This window comes from Eretmochelys imbricata, chromosome 1 (genome assembly GCF_965152235.1).
Source record: "Eretmochelys imbricata isolate rEreImb1 chromosome 1, rEreImb1.hap1, whole genome shotgun sequence".
In the NCBI taxonomy this organism is placed as follows: Eukaryota; Metazoa; Chordata; order Testudines; family Cheloniidae; genus Eretmochelys; species Eretmochelys imbricata.
Window position 1 is genome coordinate 124,213,516 of NC_135572.1, and position 23,566 is coordinate 124,237,081.

A 23,566-nucleotide genomic window follows, 5' to 3' on the forward strand; every position below is an offset into this window, starting at 1 on the left:
GCACAGAGCCATTCTTCCGCCCCGGGCGCGGCTGGAAAGCGCTTTCTGGCTCCCACCTGCCGCAGCGGGTCCCCTAAGCCATACCCCCCGTCTCTCCCGCCTCGGCGCCCGGGCCCCACGCAGCGCGGACTCTAGGCTCCAGCTGGCAGGCAGCGGGCGCAGGGGGCTTGGCCCCAGACCAGGCCGGCTGCGGCGGGCGCGCACACGCGGCCAGGACTAGGCCTGGGCGTCCGCCCCGCCCCCTCCCCGTTCACGGAGTGGTCACGTGGTTGGGGCTCCTGGGGCGGGGCCACCGCTGTCTCGTCCCCGCGCTGGCCCCACCCCTTCCGCCGGCTGTGACGGCCCGGGCCGGAAGAGTGAGTCGCGAGTCGGCGCCGGGTTCTCCATGGCAGCGGAGCGCGCAGGGACCAGCCCCACCTTCCCTCCTCCCGCGCCGGGCCAGGGCCGCCCCTCGGCGGGGATGTGAGGAGCCGCCGCAGGTGAGTGCGGGACTCGCGGCCGGGGTGGGGGCCGCGCCCTCCTCCGGCCCCCTGGGCGGGGCCTCGCGCGCGCGGCGACTCGTTGCGGGGGAAGAGGCGGGGGCTGGTAGTTTATGTCCTCCCCTGGGAACGAGGCTGGTTCCCGAACCCGCCCCGCCTCCTCCGATAACCGATGGGCGGGGCGGGGGCACGTGACGCAGTGCGCCCTAGCCTGGGGCCTCCCAGTCTGTACACTCCGTGCCTCTCGCCCCTCCCCCCACGCGCGCGCTCTTACGGCGGGTACCGAGCGACCCGGAGCCGCTGTTCCGATGACAGGCGCGCGCGCCGCCGCTTTCGGGCTGCGCCTGCGCCGAGCCGCCCCGCGGGCCTCCCGCCGTTGCTGGGCCGGCCCCCGCTGGCGGCGAGCGCGCTCGGGCAGTCTGGCTACTGGCGCGTAACCTCCCCGCCGCCCCGCCCAGCCCAGCCCAGCCCAGCGTCTCAGGCCGGGCCCTGGTGACAGCCGCCGTGAGGAGCGCAACGCGTCCGCGCTCGGGAGCCGCTGGCGCAGAGCCCGCTGGCAGCAGCTGTGGGAACTTTTTAGGGGGAAAAGCCGCCAGCGTGGAAGAGATTCTCACCCCCCCCCCGCCCCGGGGGGTCTCGCCGGTGCCGCTGCCTTCGGCGCCGGTTCCTCTGGCATCGGAACGGGCGCCCCGAGAGAGTCTCCTCGGGGCGCGCTCGCGGCGGCACGCGCGGCTCTTTCCGGATACTGGTCGTGGTGGCAGCTGAACTGGCACGTTACAGGCTGGTCGTTACACCCGAGCCCTCTTCTTGCTCTTCGGGAAGCAGTTTCCTAAACTTCAGTGTGCTCCGGAGACTCGCCGTTTACTGCTAGATTGCGCTTTCCATTGCGCGCCGCTTCTGCTTCCATTTCCTCTTCTCCATGTCCGTGACACACCAGGGCCCCCCAGGCATTATCCTAAAGCCTTTTCCAGGTCCGTTTATACCAGTGGTTCTCAGACTTTTGTACTGGTGACCCCTTTCACATAAAGAAAAGAAGTACTTGTGGCACCTTAGAGACTAACCAATTTATTTGAGCATGAGCTTTTGCGAGCTACAGCTCACTTCATCGAATGCATACCGTGGAAACTGCAGAAGATATTATATACACACAGAGACCATGAAACAATACCTCCTCCCACCCCACTGTGCTGCTGGTAATAGCTTATCTAAAGTGATCATCAAGTTGGGCCATTTCCAGCACAGATCCAGGTTTTGTCACCCTCCGCTCCCCCCCCCCCCAACTCACTCTCCTGCTGGTAATAGCCCATCCAAAGTGACCACTGTCTTCACAATGTGTATGATAATCAAGGTGGGCCATTTCCAGCACAAATCTAGGTTCTCTCACTCCCTCACCTTCCTCCAAAAACCACACACACAAACTCACTCTCCTGCTGGTAATAGCTTATCCAAAGTGACCACTCTCCCTACAATGTGCATGATAATCAAGGTGGGCCATTTCCAGCACAAGTCCAGGTTTTCTCACCCCCTGCAACCCCCATACACACACAAACTCACTCTCCTGCTGGTAATAGCTTATCTTTCACATAGGAAGCCTCTGAGTGTGGCCAGCCCCCCCCCCCTTATAAATTTAAAAACACTTTTAAAATATATTTAACACAATTATAAATGCTGGATGCAAAGCGGGGTTTAGGGTGGAGACTGACAGCTTGCAACCCCCATGTAATAACCTCCCAACCCCTGAGGGGTCCCAACCCCCATTTTGAGAACACCTGGTTTATATTTTGTCATTTCCTTTCATTGTCTGAAACCATTTATCCAAATGTTTTATATGTACATGAAGGCTTTAGCTTGTGTATGTTAACTCACCCAAGTTAACACACCTTTTTTTCCTAGAGACAATGCAGCCAGTGTGCTAGGTACTACACAGATGTATAGGAAGATGTCAGACCTGCCCTGACTAGCTTATTAGTAGACAAAAAGACATCCTTAAACTAGTCACCTGAATTTCTACTTTTTCTCATTACAAACGCTGCCATAACCTATTATCTCTGTTCTTTTCTAAATAGCTACTGTGTAAAATGTAGCGTTCTCAGATTTTTTTGTAAATTCCTGTGGCGTTGAATATTTCTAACGCTACTGTAGTAGCCAAGCCCCAAAACTTGGAGTGTTTTCTGCGCCACTGCATATGCACAGAATGCATGTCCCATGCAGATTTCTGTGCTTCCCTGAAGAAAAATTACTTTCTGACAGGGAAGCAAAGAGAAGCTGCCAGAGCAGTCATGCTCCCGTACGCAACAGCATGGGCAAGTCGTTTCGGGTGCAGCCAGTGGAGAGGTAAGTCACTGCAGGCAGTGCAGGGCTGGGGATGCTCTGGCTGGGGCTGCGGACCCCCTATATCTATACCCCATCAAGCCTCACCCCCTGCATCCAGAGCCCCACCGAGCCCCAGCCCCACCCTGACTGGTGGCTCCCATTTTGCACTGGACTCAGTGGCTAGTCCCACCTGGGGTGGAGGAAGGAGTGCACTTGCCCTGCACAGAACGGCTGGGTCTGGGTCAGACCCACTCCCAGAAACCTCTGTATCTCCCCTCTCCCACCCACTTCCTGCCTCCATTGCTCTTCAACTGCAAGGGGAGGGGTCACTGTATAGGGAGCTACTCTCCTGTCCACCCAACTTCTGTGTATCCAGCTCCCCCAACCAAACCCCACCCCAGACACTCAAACCCACACACTGATGAGCACCATCCCCTATGGACCTGGACTACTCCACAACCACCTCCGCCCGGACCGCCCCACCCCATTGAGCCCCAACCTGCTGCACCCGGACCCCAACCCCATCAGGCCCCACTCCTCCAGCACCTGGAGCCATCCTCCTGAGCCCCATCTTCCTACACCCAGAACCCCCTGTTGAGTCCCAACCACCTTCACCTGGACCCCCCTCTGCAGAGTCCTAGAGCCCCTGTGCATCTAGATCCCCTCCTGAGACACCCACACCCAGATTGATCCATATAGAACCCTCTCTCCTCACTCCTGGATCCCTCCACACTTAGGTCCTGCCAGGCTGAGCCTGCCTGCCCACACCTTGTGTGGGGCTGGTAACCCTGGTGAGTTACTTCACCTGCTACTCCTGAGGGAGTTCTGCACCAAAAAAATAAAAATTCTGCACACACTGTTTTAAAATTCTGCAAATTTTATTTGTCAGTAAATAAATATGGAGGCTCCAACATGGCAGTAGGGAGCACAGGCGATTGGCTGCACAGAGGTTGGAGGTCACCCTGCAGCCACCCTCCCCCGGGACGTGGGCCCTTCCTGCTCCATTTGAGATGTGGGGGGTTTCAAAAGCACGTCAGCTACAGCTTTAACTTTTTGTTAATAAAAACTTAAACTGCTAGGCAATTGTTTTAAGAAGTGAGAAAGATCTACTTAAAGGTGTTTACACTAATAGGTATATTTAGAATCCAATTTTAACACAGCTGTTGCTTTCAGTGTCTCTGTACTAATGCTTCATTACATCATCATATTTTAATCACTTTTTAGTTTAGTTACCTGACATAATAGGTGGATAGTATATGCACAATTGAATTTTATGGCTAACATGCTTTTGTATAGGTCTCTTGTGACTATATAATTGCTTTGATAAAATTGGAGAATTGTATTTTAACCAGAAAATTTAAGGTGGCATTACTTTTTCCAGAGTAGTTTTTACATACTCTCTTCATACATACCATTCTACATACATCTCACCATCTTGAAAATGGTACTTGACTTTTAAGTTCATTCACTCTTGTATCAACTGCTGTTTGTGGTCTTTGTTGGTTTTATGCTATGCTGCAGCTGCCCTACTTTAGAGGTACCTGTACCTGACACTAAAGAAGAGAAGGGGCATGAATGGACAAAAGATGCTTAAACTTGGGGGGATGGCTTTAACTTAATAGTACTTTTACTGTTAACATTCTAACATACGTATATTGAGAATATTTGTTTGATGTTTTTGTTGGTTATTTTCATAGAGATTTTATTTATATAATTTATTGTATAAATTAAAGTAAAGGCTTCCAGTGTCAAAACTATATTCTCACTGAAATGCTTAATTTACCGTGTAAGGTGACAATAGTAAAGAGGGGTATATTTCTTATTATTCTCACCTAAGGATCTTTTTTAAAAAAGTCATGTTTCCATACTGCAAAATATTTTAAAAATGCAAATATGTAGACTGACAGAAACTTGCTAAATAGGATGAAGTAGTACCTATAGTATATTTGACCCGTTATTCCTTTCCTCCCCAGATGTTGCAGTGTGGTAGGTTTGCTTCATTTTGCTGCTACATAAACGGAAAACAAAAGCAAATGATGAAAAGTGTCAACAGATTTTCTCTTTCCCCTCTGTGGGTGAGCTAAGTGAAATATCAATACTGCTCTTCAATGTCAAACTAATAAAAATTGTCTTGGAGACATGGCAAGAGTTGAGGAGGTCCAGGTAACATTACAAACACTTTTAGGGTAGTTTGGTCCTTAGGATAAACTTCCTAGTATTGGCAGATTTTTCAGAATGCACTCTTATTGAATTTAAATATCATGGCTTCTGAATGAAAATCTTAGATTTTAGTCTTTATTATTATCTAGGAAAATTGAAATCTGTGAATAAAGCATGCAGGATTATTTTCTGAAATAGTCTACAGAAATCCACAGGAAAGGTCTTCAAAATTCTGTTTTAAAACTAGTACTTGGCTTCTTTCCGAAATCTGTAGTCATGCTGAAACAGATAGGTGTGAACTTTCTTAATCCATTTTAAAAGGGTCTTGATTCTGAAAGCATTCCTTGATTTTGCTGCTGTGGAGGATCCATTTACTCACAATACTTAAATCTTGGACTCCTTAACCATAACAGTTATTTTAGCAATATTTTAATGTAATTAAGTTAAGAGTTTTATATAAGGAGTTCAGCACTGGAAGAATCAATAAATTTCAAGACATTTTATTGCTCAGTAAATTGACACTTCAGCATGGTACTTTTAAAAAGAATAGTGTCAGTGTAAGATCTTGGGTTAGCTTCCATTTTCTTTCAGTGTGGTCCATTTGACTAGAAAAATGGAGGGTAAGTGGCATGTGAAGAAGTATCTATAGTACGTCGAAAAGGTAAGAGATCTGTAAGAAAACAGTTCAATTTTGAAATTAAAAATTGAATAGTGACTCAATAGGTAGAAAGAATGAAATTTGTTTTTGTCAGAAGGTCAGACACAGGCATATGTGCTGCTTAAATCTCACTTACAATCCCTTTCAAAGGCTGAAGTGGTACATGTGGTGCATACATCTTGTACTTGCTACTTATTTATTGAGTGGGTCTGACTCTAAATGTCACAATCTTTATGACCATTTTCTTAGGTAGTGCCACCTAAAATTTATTTAAAATTATTTTAAATTTATTAATACTTCAGAAACTTAAAATTGAAATCTTCTAAAAATCAAATCTCTTTGCATTTTTTAACTGTTTTATTTCTGCTAAATTTGTGAAAACAAAAATCAGTATATCTTCAAATGAATCAGAATGGTAACATCCACATACTCAGATAATGTTATGAGGACTAAATTCTTTTCATTCTCGGGACTGTACCTATACAGGAAACTATACCTAAAACTTTGGTCCTCCTAGCTATGTTGGTCAGGGCTGTGAAAAATGTCATGTCCTGTGCAGTGTAGTTAGGTTGGCCTACCTCACAATGTAAATGCTGCTAGGTTGCTGGAAGAATTCTTCCATCAACCTAGCTACAGCCTCTTCATGGCATGGATTTACTACAGCAACAGAAAATCTTCCATTGTTGTAGTAAGTATCTACACTACAGTGATGTAGCTCAGGCCAGGTCTACACTACAGACTTATGCTGGCATAGCTGTGTCAGTGAGATGTGATCCTTTGACAGACATGGCTGTGCCAGCAGAAGCGCCAGTGTAGACAAAGTTATACGGTCAAAACTCTGCTTTTACAGGTGTGTGGCTTGTTTCACTTCTGTGGGGTGGTTTTACTATATTGGTGCAAAGAATAGCTTTGCCAGCATAGCTGCATCTACACTAAGTGCTTTGGCTTTGTCCGTATAGTATACTGGTATTCCTATACTGTAAAGTTCTTCAATGTAGATGTGGCCTCAAAAGTAATAATATTTGACAGTTTAACAGCTTCTTTGTATGCTAGAGCTATGTCACAACTCCTATAACATCTAGTATTTTCAGCATGGATTATTTTAGAATAAAGGAGACCCTGTCCAGTGATTAATGTGGCTTTGTTTACTTTCAGTGGCAAAACAGGGTAAGTTGGAACAATTCATTCTGCTCACAAATGGAAAGAGTACAGTCATCTCCATGAGCAGTGTTCCATTTGCAAACGGTATAAAACTCGTTATTTTGGCTAAGTTAGGACCCTCTTGGTATTAGACTTACAACTGCTTCATTTTAAATGCAAAAAAGACTAGCTCCCTAACTTGCTTCATGAAATACCACCTTCGTTTAGTGTTGAATGTTTAGAACGTTTTAGTCACAATTGATTTTAGCTGGTATTTCTAGACTTAAGACGCTACAGTGGTGCTGCTGCAGCGCTTCAGCGTAGGCATTGCCTATGATGATGGGAGGAATTCTGCTGTTGGCATAAGTAATCCACCTCCCCAACAGGTGGTAGCTACGTCGACAAAAGAATTCTTCTGTCAACTTAGCGCTGCCTACACTTACATCGGCTTAACCACATCTCTAAGGAGTGTGGATTTTTCACACCCTCAGAGTCATAGCTAGGCTGACGTAACTTTTCAGTGTAGACCAGCCCCTTCATCTCTTTCTGAACACGTAAACTTTTACCAGGTAAGGCCACTTCCTCTTTTCATTGCTTAAAAAAGGAAACTTTTATGGTCATAGCTGTAGGTAAACATGCACAAGGTGAAAGGTTACATTGTCTTTTATTTTTTCCACCTTCTTTGCATATATTTCAAGTGCTACACTGTGCACATTGTTCTCACAAACTTACGTATTTTAATCAGTATCGGCTCCACTTAATAAAAACTTGGTTTAGTTTGAAAATCACCTTTTTTTTTGCTATTTGGATGCTTGCTGCTATGGCCTAATGGAGTGGGAATGTGAAATTGAACCATTACTGTAAATGTCACTTAGTCACTTTGCTCACATTGAAACAGGAATGTGAAATTGATAAAAGTCTCTTGAAAATATCACTTTGCTACTCCACTGGCACATAGAGAACAACAACTTGGAAAGCAAAGAGCTTTCTCACGGCTTACGTTGTCAGGTGTGGCCTAGTCCTGTATTATATTTTGAAGACAAATGAGTTTCCTTTCAAGCGGCTGATTGGTGCTCTTTCCTACTTCACAGTTTTCCACAATGGACAGGCTATGAGTAGATGCTTCCCTAAGGGCAGTATATATTCTGTTATGTGTGGATGGCTGTGGTTCCAAGCTCTTATTCTACAGAAGTAAACTGATCCCTGAGTCACAACTTTATGGGTTCAGTGGCAAGCTGGCTTTCTACAGTTGAGCTGCGGCCAGCTTTGTGAGAGTGAGGTAATTTCCTGTTGAATTGGGCCGTGCACTTAGTAAGAGAACACTTAGCAAATTTACACCATTTGTGACCAAAGCAATATCTTCTCCATGGTCTTCTGGCTTCTCCCCTTGTGTTCAGCATAATGGCAGCACAAGTCACTGAGAGAAGACAGCTTTGTCGATGCCCCTTCATCAAGGCTGAGAGAGGTGTAGTTTCCAGATGCTCTCTACTCTTCTCCTTTGAGGTTCTGGGGATGCTGCATGAAATTACCCATGAACAGTCATCTTAGTAAAACCAAGATTTATTAAAAACAGAATGAAAATGAAGTTGAAACAAAAATATCGGTTTCCTTAATGTATCTAGACTCTCATTTTGAATAAGCTAAACTATTTGTGTAGTTACAGAGGAAAAAGGAAAAGTGAATAGCTTACATCCCTTGAAAACAATCCCCTCTTTCTGACCTCTCCACCTGCTAGCATCATATTGCTGTCTACAGGGAGACTTCTCCTTTGTCCATCTTGATATACTTATTAAATCCACTCCCCAGCTTTCCCAAGCAGTTTTTCGAAGACAAATATGAAAAGAGAAGTTGGCAAAACCATTTCATTTTCCGCCTTCTGGGAGATGGTCCACTGAGAAAGAAAAAATCTTCAGGATAGTCAGAGTTTTTCAAAGATTTAACTGTCTAGCTCAAATACTGCCTTTCGCATCATATGTCTTCACTGCAGAGTTTATCTACAGTGAGGTACTTCTCACAAGTTAGCCTAGCTCAAGTGAGAACCAGTCACAGTGCTGTCTGAAATGGGCCACTCTCATTACCACTTCAAAGGTTATTTTTCCTCCCTTGGTATCCTGCTGTCATTTGAATTGTCTCATTAGACTAACTTCATACTTGGTAAGACAATTCAGATCTTTTCATGTATTTATACCTGCTCCTGTATTTTCCACTCCTTGCAACTGATGAAGTGGGTTCTATCCCACAAAAGCTTATGCCCAAAAAAATTTGCAAAAAGAACAGGAGTACTTGTGGCACCTTAGAGATTAACAAATTTATTCGAGCATAAGCTTTCGTGGGCTACAGCCCACTTCATCGGATGCATAGAATGGAACATATTAAGAATATATACATACAGAGAAGGTGGAACTTGCCATATAAACTGTCAGAGACTAATTAATTAAGATGAGCTATTATCAGCAGGAGAAAAAACTTTTGTAGTGATAATCAAGATGGCCCATTTAGACAGTTGACAAGAAGGTGTGAGGATACTCAACATGGGGAAATAGATTCAATGTGTGTAATGACTCAGCCACTCCCAGTCTCTATTCAAACCCAAGTTAATGGTATCTAGTTGGCATATTAATTCAAGCTCAGCAGTTTCTTGCTGAAGTCTGTTTTTGAAGCTTTTCTGTTACAGAATTGCAACCCTTAAAATTGCCTCAGTAAAAGACTTAAGACTGCCCTCTATTCAACCCCTCCACCCCCTTACCACGCTGCCTGGAGCACCAGTGGCTGGCGCCGCCTGGCTGGAGCCAGCCACGCAGCACAAAGCACCGGTTCAGGCTGGGCTCTGCAGCTGCGCTGCCCCAGGAGCTCGCTGCCCCGCCGCCCAGAGTATTGCGCAGGCGGTGCAATGAGCTGAGGCTGCGAGGGAGGAGCCAGGGCTAGCCTCCAGGGCCAGGATCTCAGGGGCTGGGCAGGAGGGTCCCGTGGGCCATAGTTTGCCCACCTCTGTCCTATCCCCTTCTAAAAAAGAAGGTGTGGAGAAAATGAGTTTGGCCTAGTCTGTATTTAAAAGCTTTGTTGCTGTAGCTATACTGGCAAAACCCTCCTAGGTCAGGTCTACACTACAGACACATTGGTATAACTATGTCGCTCAGGTGTGAAAAATCCACACCTGTGAGCAACATAGTTATACCGACCTAATCCCTAGTGTAGACAGCGCTATGCGGTGGGAGAGCTTCTCCTGCCAACATAGCTACCACTTCTCGAGGAGGTGGATTAACTGTGCCAAAGGGAAAGCTCTCTCCCATTGGTTTAGAGCATCTTCATTAAAGCGCTACGGCGACAGTGTTTTAAGTGTAATCTTGCCCCTAGTATTGATGAAGTTTATACTGGCAAAAAAAAGCGCCTTTGCTGATATAGTTTATATACCATTTCACCAATAGCTATGCTAGCAAAAGCTCTTTTACGCCAGTGTAACGTGATCAGTGCAAGGAGGGTTTTGCTGACATAAAAATATCATAAAAAATCATACCCCTACCTGATGTTGCTGTGCTGGTAGTTTCTAATGTAATCCTGGCCTTTGCCTTTAAGGGGTATATGGCTTGTTCTGACCTTATTCCTCGCTTCCTCTCAGCTGAGATCGAGAAGTGGGAGACAGCCATTTAGGACTATCTTTCTTCACTCCACTTCATGAAATGAGCCTTTCTTCACCAGGGGATTGCATCTCATTTTGCCCGTAAAGACTTGTACTGTCCTTTGTTTATAGCATCAAGGATTTGCATAAACGCTAGTCTTTAAATGTATTCATTTTTATATTTATTTATAAAAGATGGAAGAATGCAAGTTCATTTAGAAGAAAGTCAAAACAGATTCTGAGCTCTATCAAGAGTATTACAAAGGCTCTGTTATGCTATAAACAGGTAAGTCAACGACTCAATAAACAAGCGATACCCCTAGTACAAGTCACTGGGATTGGATTTCTCGTGATAAAATCTTCTTTTGTATGCAGTAAAACTATTTTTGTCTAAGGAAAGTGTTTATTTCTTTTGTATTTTGTAAACTGCTCACCTGATGTTATTCTGAGCATTGCCAATACAATGGGTATATTTTGTGAATGGAACAGTTACTCCTGCTGTTTTCCCAACGCAACAGATATTTGAGCAGGAAACAGCTGTGTTGAAAGTTGTTGTTATACTGGTATTTGCTGAAGCACTATTGCATGTTAAGAAAATAGAGTGGTGCTTGAACTATGTGGGTGCATCTATGAAGATTGGACAGCACACTAGGTTATTTCCAATAAAAAAAATTAATTTCGCGTCTGAATGGACTTGCAGCAAATAAACTGACTTTTCAGTTGCTCTTAATCAATTTTTAGATTGAGCCATATAAGATAACCTCCTCTAGTTAGAATTATTTGAATACCTTTTGTCTTTCCTTGGTCTGTTCTATTAAAAATTAAGCCTTCCACAACTAAGCACTTGACTGAGGAGTCAAAAATATTTGTGTTCTGATTATATGTTGGGGGAAGGGGGGTGCAGCGACACCATAGCTTTATTTAAAATCTCTAATTTGTGAATTGTTTACTAGAGACTAATGAAATGAATGACATAGCCAAGTTTTAGGGAGTGTAGTCATTATTCATAAACACTGTCACAGTTCAGAGTGATTGCACCTGTATGTCCACCTCAGTGGTCCAGCAGGGGCACCCACTCTCAGCCTTGCAGCTCCCCTGTTGTTGCCTTTCTGGGTGGAGACCTATTTCTCTCTCTTCAGATCAGGGTATTTCTAAGCTGAACTGTTCCCTGCCTTCACTGTGCTGTTCCCACCATAGACAGATTGCACAGTGACAGCTGCTTGCTTTTTCTTTGGAGATGGTTAGCAGGTGTAATTGCTACAGTTATAAGATACCACCCAGCACTTCCTATGCAACCCTATTTTATTCTTAAGGTAAAAGTCATTCCAGAGAAAACACTGAAAGAATAAAAGAATCTACATGTGTGTGAATAAGCTTACCAGATAATCCTCCACCCTAGCATGAGCTCTGGCAAGAGCAGACCTTCATTACCCCATCCACAAAGTTTCCTTTGTGGTGACAAGTTTATCACAGCTTCAGCTCAGAACAAACACAGTTTTATGGGGCCACTCCTTCCAGTCCTTTGCTAAGGGTTGGGGCCCTCTGTCTGTTTGGTGGATCAGGAAGAAGGCACTGAGCCAGTTTAAAAACAGGCTATTTATCCAAAACCCCTTCCTTTGTCATTCCCTAGAAAATCCAGTTTGAAGTGGTTGTGAACCTCTTGGGGGTGGGAGGGGCGGAGTGGTTTCAAAAAGCTTATAAAGGAGGAAAGTATATGAGCATCCCCCTCCCTACTGAAAAGGTACATACAATGCCCAAATAACACATGCACAATTGCACTTTTAAGACAATGTACCTCAAAGGTATTAACACTAATTCAGTAAGATTTAACTTAATTTCATAAAGTTTATTTAGGGTATAGTAGAATACTAGGAGCACTGTCAGTTTGTCGCATCCACTTTGTAGAGATTGCTGGATTGGAAATCTGCTGCTGCTCAGTATGAATATCTGTCAGATTTCTAAAATGGAAAACATTGACCAAACATAATTCTCCCAACAGGGAATGGAAGGGACCCTGCTTTCAGAAGTCTTACCCTAACCTTCCCTCAAAAGCTGCCAGCAGGCAGACAAGCATAGGAATATTAGCTCAGTGTGGGTCGGGGTGATTTTTTTTTTGTGGGAGGGGGTTATGGTAGGGGTGGAGGATTGGGGTGCTATGCCAAGCTAAACTGATTTCTCTTACAGTTTTGCATTCATGGGCTAGACAGTCGAGCAAAGTCAGAGAGGTCTTGTCTGGGAATTTCCCAATTTTTTAATGAGTAGAAACACTGAAAATTAATCATTAGTGTGTATTCTCTTTTGCATGCTCTCCCTGCAGTGATTGAATGTCTCCTGTGACCCCCTTCCCATCCTGGCCTACCTCAGAGCTGCACTCCATCATACTCCCTGACTGAGTCCTGTTTTCCCTTCATTCCACTTTTCCATGCACAACCTGGATTGCCCCCATATTTCACTATCCTACACAGCACTGCTTCTGTCAGCCCCTTCCCCACCCATTGCGCCATCTCAGAACATTCTCTGAGCGTGCCCACCTACTGCCTTACCATATTCAACCTTGAAACACTGATATATATCGATGTTTAAAAACCTAATATACTAGAGGAGTTAAGGGAGCATAGTGGGGGAGGGAGAACCATAGTCTTGCTTACTCATTCATATCCCTCATTTCCTTTAAGGTGTGTCATGTGAATCAAGGGGGCAGTCAGGATTGTGGGGTGATGGTATTTGAGTGGGGGTCCGGGGCTGTCCATATGACCTGCTGTGGATAAGAGCTTGGTGTGAATGCCAAGATACTAGTGCGTCAGGGGCTCCTCACAGCATGGTGTGTCCTCAGCCAAGGTACCAGTGTTGGGGCCTTGATGCACCAGCACCTTAGCACCCCCTCACACCTCCTGCACATTTGGGAAATAGCAGTAGGTTGTGGTATGGTTTTACAATGTGTGCACAGACTCTGAATTCAGCTTGGCAATAAACATTGAAGTAGAAATATTTTATTACCGTCCTTTGGGGTCATATATATGCTAAATTGGCTTGCACTTTTTGCTAGTTTCTTTTATACCTGGAACATGTATTACATATGTGAACCAGGAATATTATGAAAATTTCATATATTCCTGTAAGTTTCAACATGTTGTGACCTCTTCCCTCTACAGTTCCAGTATATAGAAACTTGATGCTGTTTTTATCCAGGGTTTTTTTTTTGTTTTTTTTTTGGCAGTATATCAGGGTAGTGCTCTCTACTGGTCAGCTGTTTTAAAACGATTCTTTGCAACTTAAAAGTGGAAATGAGAGAAATCTTCATTCCCTTTCATACTTGGCAGAAATTAGTAAACCACCTCGAAATATAATTAAGCAGAACATTTCAGTGTTTTAAGACTGCTTATGCACATGTCTTAAAAATCCAAAATCTAATGTCTCAGAAAGAAACTCCAATATCTTTATTGCACCATGTATCAGAAAAGTAATATAATTTAGAGCAAATAGACAATTGTCATGTCTTGCCAGAAACACGAGTGCATTATTGCAGATTTTGAGTCCTGTTCTAAAAGTTCTTGTTTATTGACACTTTCTCTGGGCCTTTGCTGCGGTTCTCCACATAACTAGGCTTGAGACTCCAATAGTCTGAGTGAAGGCTTTTCCATAGTAAACTCTTTCATTGCCATTGTAGCTAAGCATCAGGGATGCTTTGTTATACTTGTACTGAGAAAAACAACCCTTGCAAAGACTACTGGTAAACAGAAGATTACTGGTGGTTATTGCAGTTTCTGCTATGTTATTCCGTAAAGGCACTATTTTTATGCATCCTGAAAAAGAGTCTGTGCTAACTGAACTACCATATGATTTGAACAATACTTTGTAACCTTTCTTCTTCCATTGTTCCAGTAATCTTATATGGCTATTGGGATGCTGTGACTGTCTTAACTCAAACCTAGATTGTAAATTAATTTTAACATAAATAGTGGTATTTTGTGTGTGTTATATGGAATGGAACTGTGTGAATATGAAGAAAAAACACACACTATATGTTTGAAAATACATGGATCTGCTTACGTTTGTCTTCAAGCATCATTCCTTGTTGCTTCTTGTAGTGTGAACTCTCATCTGGAGTGCCAGATGCTCTTCTGAACTTCCTCAAAACCTTTAATCAGTTTAATCTGTCCTATTTCACCCCTGCCTCAAGTATGCACCTTCATCCAGTGTATTGTCTGATTTTTATCATCTGCCTTTAGAGTTCAGGTTCTTTGGGGCAGGCCCAGCCACGCTGCCATCTTTGTTGGCTGCAGACAGTGTTTTCCCATAAGAAAATAGATGTGTGATTTATTTGTATGAAATCCTGTTGTGATAATATGCACTTGTTCGGGTTTCAGCATTGCATCATCCTGTCTCCAGTAACAGCAGCTCTTCTGTTCCATGATCGATGTGACGGTTTTGAACACTTCAGTAGCTTACGAAATGATCCAGAGTGGAGGAAAATATGATTTCTATATTGGTCTCGTGTTGGCTATGAGCTCCAGCATTTTCATTGGAGGGAGTTTCATCCTAAAAAAGAAAGGTCTCCTCCGGCTGGCCAGGAAGGGCTCCATGAGAGCAGGTATAGTATGCATTTGAGAACTTTTGCCTGTTTTTAATTTTATTTTAATGCTTTGTGAATGGCTACTGAATTTTCACTCTGATTTTTTGTGTGTATTGATTTACTTTGGTTCCTTATTGAGAGATGAAACTTCTAGACCTAAAATATTCAGCTTCTGTATTTTCACTGGACTCTGCATTATTTCTAGTTTGTTATTAGGTATAGTAAAAGGTGAAATCCCTTTCTGTAATATATTCAGTTTGTGCCGTCTAAGTACATTTCCAAAACAAACTATACATTTGCATATATTAATCAAAACCACGTCAGTTAAGAGTAAACCTGGTTACATCCCCCCTTCCCCCCCCTAGGAAAAAGCCTGTTTAAAGAGATGATCTTCACAGTGTAATTGGAAGATCAACATACTGGCCTGTTGGAGGATGTGGAGGGGAATGAATTCCAGAGTCAGGGCCTCTACAATAAGAAAAGGAGTACTTGTGGCACCTTAGAGACTAACCAATTTCTTTGAGCATGAGCTTTCGTGAGCTACAGCTCACTGAGCTGTAGCTCACGAAAGCTCATGCTCAAAGAAATTGGTTAGTCTCTAAGGTGCCACAAGTACTCCTTTTCTTTTTGCAAAGACAGACTAACACGGCTGTTACTCTGAAACCGGCCCCTACAATGAGAGTGCTTGCCTCCAAGTTAACAAACCTAGGAACTGTCAGTTTGACTGTCTCAGATGATCTCCTCTATGGAGATAGAGATGAAAGAGGCAATTTCTGAGATACGTAGGACCCAAATCAGGGCTTTGTAGGTCTAAACTGCACCTTGAATTGTACTTGAAAATAATTTGGGAACTAATACGATCGATCCTGATTGCCGAAATGGATGGGCTCATAATAAATAGTGTAATTGTGTCAAAGTATTGGATCAGAATACATCACAGCTTTCATTTTCTAAAACTAAACTGTCTCCTGAAGACTTTCATTATGTCAGAAATGCTTAAGTTTAATTAAATAAAAAAAAGGGAGCGGGGAAGGGCAATGTTCAGGAAGATGACATTCCAGAACCTTAGATGGTTGTGTGGTTTGGGTAAATATTTTACTGTAGCACAAAAACATAAGGTTATTTTACTTAATTCTTATTAGATGTTGTGTATGTAGTCTAAAAGAATTGGTTATATTGACAATTTAATAGCAGTTAATATACTTCATCAGAAACAAAGGCAAATAACTCTAATAACTGATAATATTGCATTGCTTCCATCCAACTGATATTTGTGAACTTTTTGGATTTTTGCTACAGCTGACTGTGCACTTGATAAATATGGTGAAGACTTGAAGTAGTAGCGGGGTAACCGTGCATTGGGTGTTGAGATACTAGAGTGACGGGCACAACGTAAGAGCTGAGATAGATAGAAAACGGCTAGAAATATGCAAGATGATGTTGGATTGACTGTTGCCCTTCTACACCAATTGCCCTCTGTTGACCAGTTGTATCAGTGTGAAAGTGGTCTGTGCTATTGCACCCAGTTAAGTGACCACACTGAAACAGTTGCAGTGTATCAAAGAAACTAAAAGGTTAATTGTGTGTGTATGGATTAGAATCTTCCATCTCTGGTGATTCCAGAGAAGTTGGTGGTGGTATGAGTGAACACAGAACGTGTGCTCTCAGTTTGGGGGGGCAAACATTGTATGGCCATTTTCTTTGAAGTTCACCTGAATACCGTGGTGGTGCGTGGCTTAAAGTGTGTACATTAATGTATACACATACGCTCCTTAGATTACATGATTGACTATTTCCCCTGGATAAAGGTGTATCTTCCTATGGATAGCCTCCTAATTTACTGTATAAAAGGAAGAACATGATTAGTCAACTGGGATTACAAACCATGGAACTATTTAGGTTAACTGTAAGAATAGGGACTCTGTTAAATCCCCTTTTCTTTAATTTGTGTTTTAACATTGTTATGAATCTAGAACATTACCTCAGAATAGGCAAATATTGTGTGGTCTGTAATGCCATTTCTAGTCCCAAAGAAATATATATATATACGCCACTAATCTTTAAAGTGAATTACACAGGAATATCTGCACGTTTTAAGAGGTTGAAAATATTTTGACTTCAACCCTAGCCTCTGATTATGCATCAAATTGTGCAGGTGTTTGTTTAATGAGTGATTGCATATATGTTTATAACATGGGCTGAAAACAATTCTTTCTTTTCTTTTTTTTTAAATAGAACTGTCAATCATAAGTGATCGATGCTTGCCCCTATGTATTGCTGATTAATTGCTCATTCTTCCAATTCCAGGTCAAGGCGGTCATGCATATCTTAAAGAGTGGCTGTGGTGGGCTGGACTTCTGTCAAGTAAATATCAAAAAATAAGCAGTGTTAAAAAATTTTAAATATCAAAATGTTCAAAAAAATTATTGAATACACAATAACCAAAGCTAGAAATAGTGTATACCTCGGTACACTGAGATAAAAATCCATATTTTAAAAAATAAATTGTATTATTAGTAATATCTTTGTAATTAAAATAAAATTAAAAATAAGATTCTTGGGTGTAAAAAGATACATCTCCAGTGAATTTTTTCAGTAGTTTTTCTTGATCAGCAGAGAATTTGACCCCTTTTTAATTTTTACCATTTATGTATTTTAATTTTTCACTTCACTAAGCTTGGGCAGTTAAACTAGACCAGTGGTTCTTAAACTTATTTGATCCCCTTTCTGTGTGTCTTCCCGGTACATATGCCGCTGCCCAGCTCTGAATGCAGAGCGGAGAGCAGCAGCTGCTTGCCAGGTGCCCAGCTCTGAAGGCAGCATTGCACCTGTAGCAGCGTAGAAGTAAGGGTGGTAATATGAAAAGTGATATTCATCAATATCACTTTTCACAGCAGAGACTTAGCACCCCATTGCCACCCTTACTTTTGCATTGCTGCAGCAACCCAGGGCTGACAGCTGGAGCTCTGCTGCCTCCAAGTGAGAGATTGGGGAGGGGGAAAAGGGGCATGAGCCTGGGCTTCCTCCCTGTGAGAGATTGGGGGGGTGGGGGGGGAAGAACAGCCCAGGTGGCAGGGCTTTGACTGTCTCCTTTATCCCTGCCTCCTGGGTGTATGTGGCCCTTCTGCAAGAGCCCTAGCCAATACAAAACCATTCATTGAAAAAGTTACTTTAAAATATTTTGAAACCTCCTCTCTCTCCTTCTCTTTGGTTTTGTTAAATCTTTTTACACATCTCCTAAACTTTGGACTTAAACAGTGTGACTATGTGCGTTTAACTTGAATCATTGTAGTTTATATACTGCTTCATAGAAGATAGAATTGCAGATTATTTTGCTTATGTGAGAGTTAAATGACCTGAGTTAGTAGGATGTGGAAATGCAGAGGCTGTTAAATAAAAATGGGTTAGCCTAAATTACAGGTGAGATTTATTTTTGTTATATGGAATATCTAGCTGCTAGCTTTGAGTTCTGCTTATATTAAACTTCCATGTCAGCTGAACATTTTAGCTGAATTTCTTCTCTGTGGGAACACTTGTTCAGTTTCAGAGGTGTCTCTTACATGTGTTAAGATTTCCTAATTCTTTTTTTATTCTGCAGTGGGAGCTGGTGAAGTAGCTAACTTTGCTGCTTATGCATTTGCACCAGCTACATTAGTGACTCCATTGGGAGCTCTCAGTGTTCTTGTAAGGTAAGAACTGTTTAGAAAGAAGCACTATTTCAGAGAGGTAGAAGTGAAGTACGTATTTAGAAATTTCTATCACTTATTTTGAGTTGTTAAATATGGCTTTCTGCTTAACTCTGACTAAACTTAGGACTCATAAAAATGGAAGGGGTAGCACTGACTTAACCCAGGCATAATATGAGTCAGCACTCTACAAGCTCCCTTGCACAGCTCTAGCAGTGTACTTTGACTTGCAACACCCTGCTATTCCTGTCTTCTGCATCGCTTGAGGTTGGAAGCCAGTTATGATGTGCACAAATAAAAGGAAGACAAGACTAATAAACTAATTTTCATTCCTGATCAAAGTGAGGATCTTACTTGTCTTTAGAGATTCAAGGATTTTGCACCAGTACACCACATCATCTTGGAGAGGGATTTTATAGAGAGGATGATGTATAACAGTGGTTCCGAAACTTGTTCGCCACTTGTGCAGGGAAAGCCCCTGGTGGGCCAGGCCGGTTTGTTTACCTGCCGCATCCGCAGGTTTGGCCAATTGTGGCTCCCAGTGGCCGCGGTTCGCTGCTCCAGGCCAGTGGGGGCTGCGGGAAGCGGTGCGGGCTGAGGGATGTACTGGCCGCTGCTTCCAGCAGCTCCCATTGGCCTGGAGCAGCGAACCTCGGCCACTGGGAGCTGCGATCAGCCAAACCTGCGGATGCGGCAGGTAAACAAACCGGCCTGGCCCACCAGGGGCTTTCCCTGCACAAGCGGCGGAACAAGTTTGGGAGCCACTGATGTATAACATTCTCCCTAGCAATTTTGAGGAGGCAGCATAATTTAAAACAACTTTTGGGCCGCTAGACTTTTACAAATATCTAGTGCATAGCAGACATGTTAATATAGACTATTGTAATTACGCTTAATATATTTAATTAGTGGATTTAGTCTAATAGAAATGTATGGACATGAGTAATGGTGCAGATGACTAGATGCTGTGCACTGTATTAGATATTGAAACAAGGGAGTTGTAGAGCTTTTATCTGCATAGTAAGGCAGTCTGTACTAAATTCTGTATTCAGATTGTTTGCCCTCTTTGTTTATTTGGAACCTTACCAGCTCTTAATTACTGAGAGGAAAGTGTTTTCTGAACTTTGACACTACTGTTTTTTTATGTCTGCTGTGGGCAAATTAATTAAATATCTCCTGATTCATAATCTGTCAATGTGTTTTTTCCTTTCAGTGCCATTCTTTCATCCTATTTTTTAAAGGAAAAACTTAATCTGCATGGAAAAATTGGATGTTTGTTGAGTATATTAGGGTCAACTGTGATGGTCATTCATGCTCCACAAGAAGAGGAGGTAGAAACTTTGAATGAAATGTCCCACAAGCTAGGAGATCCAGGTGAGAGAAAATGTCAAGTTCGTCTGTAGGTAGCAGGGTAGCTAATGTAGGAAGGTAAGTATGTTTAACCTACTTTGCTAAAAGGACTGTGGTTCATTTACAGTTGCAACTGTTGCAAATTTCTAGTACCAAAAAGTTAAAGACCACCTCTGTGTTTCTACATCTGTAAATAAAATATGGGTTTGAATTCTACAATAGACTTAGCAGGAGCTTTGAAGGATACCAGTGAATTTATTTTGCACAGAATGTCAGGATTAAACAATGAGGTCAATTTTTGTCCAAGTAAAAGTATGTTCTGAAAGAATAATAAATTAGCAGTTTAATATGTTAACCTAAGAAGCAGACAGCTATTTTCCCCTTGTTACATTTTCTGCAAAGAAATGTCATCTGTTTAAGGTAATTTTGAGCCTATCTTTAAAAATGAAGCATAGACTGTGGGGAAAATTTACAATATCAGAGGGTTACCATTAGGACTAGTAGCTAAAATTTAGGTCAGAGTGTCGTCTATGTTTCACATTATATTCTAATAAAAATGCTATACCTACCTCTTGTATAGCAGTTGATACCTGTAGATCTCAAAGCACTTTACAAAGAAGGTAAAGCTCCATTTTACAGATGAAACTGAGGGGTGATATGACTTATTCGAGGGCATTATCAGCATGTCCGATTGGTGGCTTAAAATTCCTGTTGCTGAGTGAAGCACCCAAATCAAAACAAATCAGACAGCATTCAGATATATGCCTACACCCTATGGGCTCTCCATACCCCTGGTTCTGTGCTTTTTAATAATCCAAGGATTGCGGTAAAAGGGAGGCTGGCTTTCTAGCGCCATATTCTTCATTTCAGAACCTGGGAGAGAAGTAGAGTTGGAATTGCAGGCATGCCAGCAATCGTAGTTCCATGCTTATTTTAGCCAGCTCATCAGTTGTCATAAGATTTGTTGTAGCCTCCATTTTGGAAGACTTGTAGAAGAAAAATCATCATTTGAACATGTAATTAATAAAATGAAGGGGAGAAATCAGCCTTGACTTGTTGACCTTAAAATATGCACTATGTTTCTTGGTACCTAACAGGATGCTCTTGTGTACTGTATATAAATAAGTGATTTTTTTCTCCCCTACTGCAGGTTTTGTGGTTTTTGCAACACTTGTCGTCATTGTGTCCTTAATATTGATATTTGTGGTAGGACCTCGCCATGGACAGACCAACATTCTTGTGTACATAACAATCTGCTCTGTAATTGGAGCATTGTCAGTCTCCTGTGTGAAAGGCTTGGGCATCACTATCAAGGAACTTATTGCAGGAAAACCTGTGCTAAAACATCCTTTGTCCTGGATTCTGCTGTTAAGTCTTATAATCTGTGTGAGCACACAGATCAACTATTTAAACAGAGCTCTGGATATATTCAACACTTCCATAGTGACTCCAATATATTATGTATTCTTTACAACTTCTGTTTTAACTTGTTCTGCTATCCTTTTCAAGGAGTGGCAACACATGTCTGCTGCTGACATTATTGGTACCTTCAGTGGTTTTCTCACGATCATTGTGGGGATCTTCTTATTGCATGCCTTTAAAGATGTAAATTTCACTCTAGCAAATCTGCCCGTCTCCTTGCGGAAAGATGACAGAGCAATCAATGGCACTCTGCCAACCACATATGAATGCTTTAATCATGACGAAGAAAGCTCAACCTGTGTAGGTGAAATACACTCCAATGAGAGTGTCCCCTCCAGGAGAAATGGAAGTCTGGCAGCATTCTGAAAATGTGTTAAGAAAAGAACAATTCTGTAACCTTTTTTTTTTTTTGGCTGTAAAATGTCTGAGTTTGCGTTTGGAAGCAGATGATGTACTTGAACAATATGTACAGACAATCGTTAATTTTTAGGTTTGATTAATTTGGACCAAGGATAGTGATGGAGTTTTAATTTGCCTTATTTTACTTTAAAAAGACACTCTGAAATGACCTCAGTAGATGGTTTGTTTTTGTTGCTCTTAAGTTATCTGTGTAAACTTGTAAATATTTTTAATTTGAATTTTCCATTTTAAAGACTTATTGCACTAATGACAATTTTAACTATATCAAAAATAAATTGCTTTAATTTTGCATTGGTGGTAAGCACATTGACATGAACCTGAATCTTTTGCAAAATGAATATTCACCGTGTCTGTTTCAGCATATGGAAGTGTAAGACTATTAACCTGAAATGCGTAGGGAGCAACTTACAGTAGATGTCACTAAAGTAGCTAATTACAGCACTTGTGGGAAGTGTCAACTAAACTAGTTTAACTGATTACTACTACTACTGAGGTATTAGTAAACTTGAAACAGTAAAGACTCAGGAAGGGTATGTTCAGAATAGTTTGTTTTTATTTAAACTGATTTAAAGAGTTTTTAAATTGTTTGAACATACTTCAGAGGGAAAGGAAATTATACAACCTAGCAAGTCTTCAAGATCAATTTACTATCAAGTTAGGTAGGATGTAAAAGGTAAGTACTAACTAAAAAGGATATCTATCATTTAGACGCTGATAATGAAATTTTTCTTAATTGTCAGACCTGTATTCTCTCTTCCCTAACAAATGTAACTCACTGTCTTGTAGTGGGTTTTTACTCTGTCAGCAACAGTTTAATGCTTGCTGGATGTCATTTTCTTGAGAAACAAATAAAACCCTAGACAGTTAGGAGTTTCCCTTCCAAGACCATTTGTAGGCTTTTAACTACTGCTATGTTACACTTCTGTGTAGAATTGCAGCTGTGGGAAGCTTTATTTTATTTGTGGAAATGCAAAGTTACTACTAGTAGTAGTAGGTTAAATGTATGTGGGGGGGGGGGGGAATTATACAGGGCAAATCAGTGTTTGAATGCACTTTATATCATTTCTCAATCAGTGGCAGTCAGTTCCCAAAAGTGAGAACCATCCAATTCAAAAGTCCTGCTGCAATCTTGGAAAGGTCACTTCCAACAGTGAGCAAGAATAGCTCAGATAATCTTAACTACTGCAGTGAATCACAGGTAAGATGCGGTCATCTCTCAGGTAACTGGTGTCCAGATCATTCACTGATTTTAGTGATAGCCACCAGAGGTGAAAGTAAGTCAGTATGGAGGGAGAGTCTAGAGAAAGCAGGGCACTGGCAGGCATGGTGAAGCACTGCTCCTTGCCCCCTCCCCCTGGCTGGCTGTGGTTTTTGCCAAAAAAAAAGGCAGGGGGCTACACTGCACCATGCCCGCCAGTGCCCTGTTTTCCCTAGCCCCTCCTTAGTTCCAAGGAAGTCAGATATCAAGGATTGTGTAATCTCCCTTCCACACACATAAAAGGGTGCAGGAAGCACACCTATGGGTGGCTAGTAGTAGGGGAAGGTAGGACAACTAGAATAACCTTCATGAAATATACAAGATGCTTAGAGAAAGTTTTGTCAAAACAAAAAGAGATCTGGCCCTATGTCCTAAGGACATTTCAGGTGTTTAATGAAATATATAAAGAGGGTGGAATGAACATTACTATTTCTTTCAAAGAAGGCACAATACTTTCCCTGAATATCCAGTTCTCCCCTCCCCTCCCTTTG

The 23,566-nt window shown here is 42.3% G+C and overlaps 1 protein-coding gene across 5 annotated transcripts; it reads left to right on the forward strand.

Moving 5' to 3' along the window:
- Positions 1–332: 332 nt before the first annotated feature.
- NIPA2 (NIPA magnesium transporter 2) lies at positions 333–22,121 on the forward strand. Of its 5 annotated transcripts, none has more exons than XM_077814880.1 (7): positions 348–479; positions 10,562–10,652; positions 14,734–14,957; positions 17,247–17,303; positions 18,538–18,628; positions 19,839–19,999; positions 21,126–22,121. In XM_077814880.1, the coding sequence occupies exons 3-7, from the start codon at positions 14,777–14,779 to the stop codon at positions 21,761–21,763; spliced, it is 1,128 nt and encodes a 375-aa protein (XP_077671006.1). In that variant the 5' UTR covers positions 348–479; positions 10,562–10,652; positions 14,734–14,776; the 3' UTR covers positions 21,764–22,121. The 5 variants fall into 5 exon arrangements, with proteins under 5 accessions (XP_077670989.1, XP_077671006.1, XP_077671022.1 ...); XM_077814888.1 differs by lacking the exon at positions 10,562–10,652 and adding an exon at positions 2,730–2,813 and having other exon boundaries at positions 358–479; XM_077814872.1 differs by lacking the exon at positions 348–479 and adding an exon at positions 7,847–8,024.
- Positions 22,122–23,566: the final 1,445 nt, after the last annotated feature.